The sequence below is a fragment of the Thunnus thynnus genome, chromosome 10 (genome assembly GCF_963924715.1).
Source record: "Thunnus thynnus chromosome 10, fThuThy2.1, whole genome shotgun sequence".
NCBI classification, from domain to species: domain Eukaryota; kingdom Metazoa; phylum Chordata; class Actinopteri; order Scombriformes; family Scombridae; genus Thunnus; species Thunnus thynnus.
The window spans coordinates 33,864,119-33,874,558 of record NC_089526.1 but is presented as its reverse complement, the minus strand read 5'-3'; the positions used below and the strand labels follow the sequence as shown (position 1 = coordinate 33,874,558).

At 39.1% G+C, this 10,440-nt stretch overlaps 1 protein-coding gene across 1 annotated transcript; it reads right to left on the bottom strand.

The window, feature by feature from the left end:
* Positions 1–336: 336 nt before the first annotated feature.
* Positions 337–9,616, bottom strand: lyplal1 (lysophospholipase like 1). The gene is made up of 5 exons (XM_067602531.1): positions 9,501–9,616; positions 7,549–7,648; positions 6,844–7,013; positions 887–1,002; positions 337–645 (listed from the first exon to the last, which is right to left on the bottom strand). The coding sequence occupies exons 1-5, from the start codon at positions 9,583–9,585 to the stop codon at positions 406–408; spliced, it is 711 nt and encodes a 236-aa protein (XP_067458632.1). The 5' UTR covers positions 9,586–9,616; the 3' UTR covers positions 337–405.
* Positions 9,617–10,440: the final 824 nt, after the last annotated feature.

Sequence of the window (10,440 nt, the reverse complement as noted above, 5' to 3'; positions counted from 1 at the left end):
CAGGCTACATTTGTTATAACTGTTCAGTTAGCTTGTGATTTAATACCATTTCAGTATGTTTACTTATCTTAAAAAGAGCAGGACCAGGTTTTTCAAATTAACATAAAGGGAATGGGATTCACTATTTACTATGAAACAACTGATTTGCCTCCTATATTGTTGTTGTTGTTGTTTAGGTGTGTGATACAGGGTCAAGAGTAAGATCACCAAAGTTACAAGAATATATTATTATTATTAGTCTTGGTTTTATTTGTCCAGGTAATGTGTAATGTGTGTAATTTGGGTGAATTAACCCTTTAACATGGATTTTCCAAGGAGTGGCAGCAAACAGAAAGCTAAGATCAAAGTTCTATTTATTGATAAAATGAAAGACAGTACACTGTGAGTCAGATTAGGTTGAGTGAGTCAAGAGGAGGTGGTGGGGGGGAGCTTGCGGAGAATCCAGCTTCTCAGCAGCTCCATCTCAGGCTGGGAGAGCTGGTGGTAGAGACCTGAGAAGGAGTGGAAGGTGGTGGTCATCCCTGCCTTCCTCAGCAGCACTGACGTGTCCTCTCCCCACTGATGAAGCACCAGGTCATCACTGGTCCCATGACACTGGAACAACTCAGGGAGGGAGTGTCCTCCTCGGATCCGCTCCTCCACGGCCTTCGTTACACAGAGTCACAAAACTTATCCACACTGTTTGATTTCATTATTTCATCAAAGGTGCAACATAATCTTTAATATCTTTAAGAAACCAAAAAACTGTCAGCAGTAATGTCAAATATGGTCGCTTTGTAGTGAACTGGCTACAAGACACAAAAACACGGTATGATCCTTTTAATGTACTCACAAATGACAGTTTCCATTGATTTAACATACAGTAAATTGATGGCTGCTGTTGTACCTGAAAAGCAACAGAGTCTTTGTTGAGGAAGCTGGACAGTGCAAAAACTCCAGCTACGTCAGGGTGATACCGACTGCCCAGGTGGAGTGCCATGGCTCCGCCCATGGAGAATCCCCCTTTGATTAGGGACAAAAAGAGAAGAGATCAATTGCTGTATCAGCTACAAAGATCAACTGAGATCCTGGGAAAATCTTTCTATGTATTAGTACAATAAGCATATAAAGTCACAACGTAAATACACTCATTTCCATAGGAGTAACAGGAGCTTACTCAGGGCACTTTATGCAGTCAGAGGTGGAAAATACTTCACTTAAAAAAACATTAAGATGAATAGGACTCCTCAGTTCCACATCATCAGCTTTTTTTGCCTTGGAATAAGCAGCCGTTCATGAGTCTGTCCTTAATCTCACACATCTGGGCACATCTGGGCACACTGTGTACATCTGGGAAAGTGTGCAAGTACCCATCATCCTGTCAGAGAGCTGAGGGAAGAGGGAAAGTTTGAAAAAAAGAGGGGGATGAAGAGAGGGAGGAAAGGTGGAATTCACATGCCTGGCCTGACCAATCCAGAATGACATGTATAGGTCTAATGAAACTGCACTGTTTAGTAGTGTCCAGTGTTTGTGTGTGTGTACATACAGTACTTGTTTAAAGCTATTCATGTGAAGGAGATAACATCTGATTCCTAAATGATAAACCTAGGTTATAGCAGAAGCAAATTAATAATACACACAGAAAAGTAAAACTATGTAGTGCTGCACTTTCATAAAGCTGTTTGGATAAGGAGTGGTCAAAACTGAAGCAGCATACACTGAGATATCCTGACTTTTAGTCCCTGGTATGGGTCAAGCTCCAAAAACACTGGATCCTACATTTCCCATAATGCAACTGATTTCCGATGCAATGCAAATCTTTTAATTTGACCCTCCCTGTCTTTTAAGCTACCACATCTTTCAAACTCCATGTTCCCACTCTGTAATGCACAACTTTCCATGAACATTTGGGCTCTCCAAACCCAAGCTGAGATAACCCCAATAACATCACAATGACATCATCAGGATTCTTTTCTCAGAATATACAAAACTCCTCCAGAGCCACAAAAGACATCAGATAACAGGCTGAGTACAACTCCCTGTGATACTTCAACTGATAACTGATGTTTAAGATTGGTGGGCATTCTGTGGGCAAGTGTTTGCTGTTGTAACAACAGATAATGAATGACAATATAGTAAAACACAGTTGTAATAATATAAAATATCTCATCATAAGAGAAGTTATAATTGCTGACAAATACTGTACATTAATAAAGACTTAAAACGCCCTTATATCTGCTTATAATTATATTAAAATGTATTATAAACTACTTTGTAATTGTTTGCATACTGCTTACAAATGCTAAATAGGGGCTAAATAGGGAGACATTTTATAGTATGGTTATATTGGCAAAAAATATATGATATTATTGTACTTATTGAAATAAGATCAATCTCAAATGGCATCAAAAATATTGTGTGCAGTGATGGTTTGTTGTGTTGCTGTCGTTCACTGCCTGTTGAAACATTTTCAATAATTGTTGAAATCAGGTGCCCACATTGGACAATTCCATTGTAAGGTCATTATGAAGGGATCTTCTAATGGTCAGTATGAACAAGAGGAATGATTACAGCAAGAAAAAACTGTTGCAATGTTCATTTGGGCTCCTGACTGCTGTTTTAAGACAGACTTGAAAAACATTACAGTGTGTTAGCATGTTGACATTAGGGTTAGGGTGTAATGTAAAATTTCCCACTCAAGACATTTCTTCCACAATTCCTAAATGACCAAATAAAAAAAAATTAATATCAGCTAAAAAACTGTTTTAATGTTTTAAATATTGATATCAGCCTCAAAAGTTTGTAATGTATAATAAAAGAAGGACCAAAAACTACAACTTGCAATGTAAAATAAGAATGAGCTGTAAAATGATGAGAAAAGACGTGAATCTACTTGTTATCAACATGTGTTTAACATATTTAGCTGAACTAGTCTGCAGTGTGTGTATAAGATTCCTTCTCTGCACACTGAAACATAGCCGCCTGCGGCCGGCCTCCTCAAAAACCTTTTCCATGGAAACTTCTGGCACTTGTCAGTCCGTCAGCCCGGGAAGTGGACTCTGGGTACACGGCGCTTCGTTTCTGCAGCACTGCCGAGTGACTCCACTGAGTATTTATAGTTGATGACAAAATGTTATGATTTAGTAAGATAATATTTCAGCAGTTTCCCAGGAGCATGTGTTTTTTCACTCACTTTCTCTGGAGTTGAGTTTAGGGGCTTTTCTGGCCCTCGACACTGAGTCTTTCACACAATCTTCTCACCCCTCCAAACTGTTCCTATATAGTTATACATTCAGGGCTCGGAGGTTAACCCTTTTCCCACTGCTCTCAGCGGTTTCTCCTTTCATGTGCAGCCATCACTCGCTGACATTAAAACACTCGATGGCCTCCCATATGTTTCCTGTGGGAACTCTTACCTTGCTTCAGCCATTATGTTTATAGTACTTGATCCGAGTGGTTTCATTTCATTGTTATTTATATGTTAACTTGATAAGCAGAATATTTGAGGCAAAAAGCTTTTCAGGACCTGAGAATCCCCCCCTGAAAAGCCTTTTTTATTTTCTGTTGGCAGCATATGAAAGAACATGGTAACCTGATGAGTTGCATTCTTCATTTTATATCATGACAGAGGGAGTGAGGAACAGCCAGGCTGAGATGGACTGAGGTGTGTGTGTGTGTGTGTGTGTGTGTGTGTGTGTGTGTGTGTGTGTGTGTGGAGGGGAGGACGAGAGGAGAATACAGAGGAAAAAGGATACAGTGAGAGAGAAAGGGAGTGAGAAAACAGAGACAGAGAGGGAGTGGAAGGCTGACAGATGGCACCCTCACTGTCCTACACACAAGGAATCAGGGAGCTGCTGACATGGGTGCTCCATTCCAAACAGTGCTTGGTCAGTTACTGTTGTCCACATCTGATACAATGGACATGTTAGATTTGATATTTATTGTGTTTCTATTTTATTACAGTACAAACATACTGTTGTCTATGGATCTATTTAAGGAATAGTTCAACATTTGGGAAATACATTTATTAGGTAGATATCCATTACTCTACTGTGTTACCTCAGCCAGCTAGTGTTGCTGCTAGTCTCCTTCACAACAGCCTATAATGCAGCATTTCACTTATATATGTGAATAAAAAATAGCATGTGTGAATGTGAAGAATAAGTTTGGCACATCAGGGCGAGTGACTGAATTCTGACGTTCTAGTTGGCAAAATAAAAAGATTTGTGAAATTCTCAGTAATAAACAACGACTCCCATGGTGCATTTTAACAAGAAGCATCCGATTGCAAAACTTAAATCTCTGTAAAGTTTGTCGCTAACAGTAGACAGAAGTTAAAGATTATGATGTTGAGAAAATTGGTCTGCAGCATGAATCAGTTTACTTTTAATTTCTGGCTCACTTTTAAGTGAATTCAGGAACTATGGTGTCACGTTTTGTTTATAACTGCAACAATGAAGCATTTAGTAGTCATTATACTCTGATTCCTGGTAGAAGTTAACTACTAGTCCCAAGATGAATTTCAGCAAGAAACAGCCAATCACAGAGCTTAAAATTTGGTCACATGCGTCGCTAACAGCAGGCAGAAGCTAAAGATTACAATGTTGAGAAAACTGATTTTACAATTTACAGAGTCAATCATTTCAAGCTAACTTTTGAGGAAATTCAGCAAATATGGTGATACGTTTTGTTTACAACTTCTGCGACAAATCATTTAGAATTCATTACCCTCTGATTCGTGCCCATGGCTTCTCCTTCCATAGCAACCGTGGCCGAGACTCATGGGTATTCGGTATTCTTAGCTGTCCACCAAAATCACAGAAAAACATTATTTCTCAGAAACAAAATTGAAATGATGTAAACTGGTGGTCAGGATATAAATCTGTAGGGTTATAATGTTACATTATCCAGGGGAGTGCTGAATTTCTGTGTTCAGTAATATTGATGATATCCTTTAAAGAAAACTTGAAATGGGAATATAGAATGGGGAAAAACACTTTTGAAAAGTGTTTCTGAAGTTCCAAAAACTCCAACAGAGTGAGACGTCTTCTCTCTAGGGGACTGCATCACACTTCTCCAGTTCAGCTTTCATTCATGTCAGATCTTATATTTAATAGTTTTGAACCACAACCTTGCTCAAAGTCAGAGGGGCTGCACCTGTCATTTTAATGTGTCAGATAACAACAAACAACTTTGCATCTGTTTTGCTGCTATGTAAATATAAGTATCAGATCAGACTCAGTATTAAAGCCAGAAGAACGTGATCAGGACATCCCAACATATTCTCTTCCTTTCTAAGAGAGTGATGAGAAGCTGGATATCAGTCTCATGTCTGTGTTGGGAGCAGAGCTGCAGTCAGAATATGTTTAGCCTAGCTTAGCATAAAGACTGGAAGCAGTGGGTAACATCTCTAAAGCTCAATGATTAACATGTATACTGTTTGTTTCACCCAAACAGTCGTGTCAGAGTGTGGTGTGAGTTGTAGTAGTCAGGGTACAGTTGCCAGGTTGTGCCTATCTGGGAAGTGAATGTGATCAAATTGCTGCTTTTCTTTACAAGATAGGTTTGGGTTTTAATACAATACTGACATGCCATTATGTACATGGAAATAGGTCTCGAACAATGTAACAATTCCTACTCTCCATAGTACTCTGAAAGTATTTGACTGGAAAATTCCTCCTCAAATTCACAGTCCATCATAACTACAGAGTAATAATGCGTTTCTTCTTCGCTGTTGGTAACATGTGAGTAATAATTCCAGCAAACCTACATGCAACTACCAGATTGTATCTTGCTGCTGGAGCTCGCCAAGGAACTTCCTTCCAGGGAACCAAAAAGAGGGTATTTCCTACTAAATAGACTACTAAGATTCATATTAGTTTCAGCTGAACGTTGGACGCTGTTTTATACACAAAACCAGGTCTTTTGATTTTGGCCTTCATCTCTTTGAGTGTATTCACCTTCTGGTGGAATACCTTCAGGGTCAGTATGGAGAGTAGGAATTGTTATAGCGATCATGACCTATTTCAACGTACATAATGGCACATCAGTATTGTACTAAGACAGACTTGAAAAAACCCAAACCTATCCTTTAAGGCCATGAAAACTTATTTTCTCAATCAGCTTCTTACTATGACTGAAGTAGTCCTACATGAGACAAGTTTTGGTTATTTCACATTAAACATTTCTGCATTTCCTTTTTTTCCCCTTCGAGCTCTTCTCACCGGTTTGAGGTGGGCAGGGCATAGTTCTGAAAAGGTGGCGTCACATACTTCCATGCCCCAATCAGGATTTAGCAACATTTGAATGTGATGACAGTAGGTGGGTTGTTCAGCCACTGTCAGTCAAATATAATCAAACCTGATGAAGATTAGTTCTGCAGTCTTAAAATCACAGTGAAATTTAAGTTATGGTGTCTTTAGCTTCTGTACTGTGATGTATCTCACAGTTAAACAGAATATACGGTTGGTGTAATATCACAGTAGGGATTCAAATCCTTGAGATTTGATTGGACCGCTAACTGGACCATCATGACTGAGCACATACAGTGCGATTCATGGCCTCCAAATACACCTTTCTCAGCTGTTATATCAGGAGGAAGACGAGAAGAAAGAAATGAATAAATTAAACCTAAGCCACATTCTTTTAGAAATGAAAACAAGGTTTTGCTCACTGATATACTGATATCCAAACACACACTTCCCCCTGTGATACTGCTCTGCTAGCTACTATGGGTAAGTGTGTTTTTTTATGATGGGTGCAGTTAGCTTGTCACCCAAAATCACATTTCATTGGATACATTTTTGCATATAGAAGAGAAGATTTTCAGACTTTAACATGTAGCAGACAAAACCAGAGTCCTACCGATGATCATCCTGTGTTTGGGAATCCCTGCGTTGACCTCATCCTGAATGATGGACCCTAAGGTGCTGCACATGGCATCTATGGACTCTAGGTGCTCTGGACAGTCCCGTGAGATCTTGTGACGGTCAAACCAGACAGTAGACAGAGCCCCACGCATGGGTGTGTATGGCCTGATGGCATTAAGACAGGGGTCAGAGGTCAGCTACATGACTACAGTTCAATGGTAATTCATACTGCAGTACTACAGGCAAACTTATTTAGTGAATACATTAAGTGTAGTGTTAGGTGGCATGTTTTCCCTCTACACCAATGGAAAATACCACAACAAGGAACATCTGTTCATTCAAAGCAGAGAGTATTAAACAGAATGCAGTTTGCATGTTTAGTGACAATTTTATGAGCGTATCTAAATGTTCCATCTCAGTAAATGAACACCTCATGAATACCTCAACCTGTTTGGTCAACACTTCCACATCATTGCCTCACATAATTGCTTTAAAAATATTGTCACATTATTCTCACAAAAGGGATTTGATTATAAAACCAAAACATATGGATATTAGTTCTAGACAAATGTTGCTCCACAAGTCACTGTCCTCTAACACTTGATTGTCTTGCCTCGCTTGTAAGTTGCTTTGGATAAAAGCGTCTGCCAAATGGCTAAATGTAAAATGTAAATGTAATGTGACCCAGCTGCAGACCTACCTAGCTGGAGCTGTAGGGTAAATAACTCTGATGTGGGCGAAGGCCAGATCTGGTACAATCACATCTCGGACCCAGGCTCTTAATCCTTGCCCAGTGTCACCTACACATGGACAGAAAACACAGCCACAGTTCTAGACTTTTCATTCAACCATAAAGACTGCATGATGATACTGTATGTGAATCCTGGAAGATGATATATTATTTGTTTTAGTTATTTTTATACTCAACTTGATGTACCAAAACAGGCATGTTTGACACTGTTGTGCCCTTATTAAATGTTTTATGCAATGTACTGCCGAGACCAACATCTCCATTAAAGCAGAAGGTATTTAAAAATCCTTACACAGTTGATATGATCGCAGCTCTATCTGCAACACTGAATATGAATACTGGGCTTTCATAGGAACGTTCACACAACAACACTAATTAAATAATAAAGGTATTTCTATCCCACAGTTAAGTGTTGCCACTGTTAAAAGTATTTGTGTTTAAATACAGTTAAAGATTTATATTTCTTGGTGGAACACAGAATATTCTGTATGACAGCAGAATAATGGGAGGAATAACGTAAATATTATCATTCTTTCCACTTTCAATTAATTTTCAATACTCAAATGTCTATTGTGAAAAGGGTCTACTCTCTCACCAAATAACTCCCCATTTAAAGGATATGGACTGTGAAAATGTGAATGTTATTATGTCTTTGGAGCCATTTCCAAACGTGGCCACACCATTCGGGGCTCTATGGAGCTCTATCGCACAGAGGAATAAGATATACCCACACATTAGGCCTACTTGTAAGTAGGATGAGTTGCTAATGAGATTTGTTGACAATAAACACAAAATATAAAAAACCACCAGCCTTATCCTTTAACATCCTGGTCAGGTAACAGCTCCTCGTCTGTTTGTGTTAATAGTGAATTTTGAGTGTTTCCTTCTTGTATGTAATGCAATTGCCAGGTGCTCCTTGGTGCAGGACCTTCCTATGATCACGCCTTAACACAGTGTGAGTTCATGACATCATTCTTCATGTATCCCCAGTCAAAAAGTGTATAACTCAAGAGATCATTATAACATGCATATCAAGCAGATGTTACATACTATGCAGAAACTCAGACTCTTTTACTGAATCATACTGATAGAATCAAATAGATAGATCAAGCCTTCACCCAAGACATGTTGAGGGTCTCTATGGGTGTTATGGGCAAAACCTCACATCTGTACATAGCTACAGATGTAGAGGAAGCTTGAAACACTCTGCTTTCATTCTGGATTTTGGCATAGCTGCTTTTATATATCATGCACCAGGACGACAACTTAACTAAAAACATAACATTCAAAACATACGTGATGAGGAATATAATTGTTTAAAATGTGCAAGGCTATCATTTCTGTTATGTCTATCAGGTCTTCAATCTTTTTCAGATTTTATATGGGCTTGCTGACTGTGACTCCGTGTATTTCCATGTTAACTATTTTATGCTGCCATTTTGCACAATTATACATGTAAGCTAAGTGTTTCACTAAAACTGATGACTCTGAGGATGGATGCATTTTCTTTATACAGAACAGTACAGTTGTGCTGCAGTGAGGGTTTCCATAATGACCACACTCATCACATCATGTTAACAATAAATTAACGTAACATGAACTCCATATCAGAGGGGACTGGTGGTGTTTTAATCACTTTAAAATGAGTTTCAGTACGAAGAGGAAACGTCCCGCCATTAAATGGCACTTGACTTCTGATATGCATCTTCTACTCACAGTGAATTGAACAGCATAGGACCGAAGAAGTCAGTGTACAGCTTCTTTTAAACTAGCGGTCATAAAGTCAGTAAAAGCGCAGGAGAAAACGCATGACAAACTGCAGGAAGCAGCGTTTCAGTCAATAAGCGAAATTACGACACAATCACCAGAAAACCCCCAATAAATGAGACGTTATGGAGCACCTGAGCCGTGCAGGAAGATTACGGAGGCGGAATGTTTCCCCGTTGGAGAAATGACACACTTCTGTAGCTTCCTCACAGTAGCCATGACAGCTTGAAGAAATCACGCGAGAGTGTCAGACTGCACGGGAATGACTGCGATTGGCTAAATCCAGGGAGCGGTATGGGTAAAGCAACAATAACCTATAAAATAAACACAACACAACATAACACAAAAAGTAAAACTCACAATTTATACATACGCGCGCGCGTATGTACACACACACACACACACACACACACACACACACACACACACACACACATATATATGTGAGTTAAAAAGAAAGGTAGAAAATGATATTTTTGTCCTTCATTTTGAAAAATGTAAGCATCCAACAATGGATTAATTAATTGGTCATAACTATTATTAAAACAACAGTTTAGTTGTGCTAAAGTGGAAAAGGAAAACAACCTTTCCATTTCTTGTAAAGTCTCAAGACACCTGCTGACAGCTGATTTATGGTCTAACTGTATATAAAGTACTTGAAACTAGCTCCACCTCCAGTAGCTACAACAGTAACATGCTGCTCTAACCTTGATGCTTCAGTATTAATAGTATAATTATGTCATATATAATAATATATCAGTCAGAGGGACCAAACCACTTTTACTGCAATACTTTTTAACCACAATTTTCTCTGTCAGAACTGGTTCTGGTTCAGATGTGCTGTCTGACCAGTCAGAAATCAAATGTGTTTATAGTTGTTCTGAATGGCCAAAATCCAAAATTGGGCCAAAAGCTCCCATAGGTGTTCAGTTGGGTTGATATCTGGTGACTGTGGGCCATAGCATATGATTCACATCCTTTTCATACTCATCAAACCATTCAGTGACTCCTTGTGCCCCATGGATGGGGGCATTGTCATCCTGGAAGAGACCATTCCCATCAGGATAGAAATGT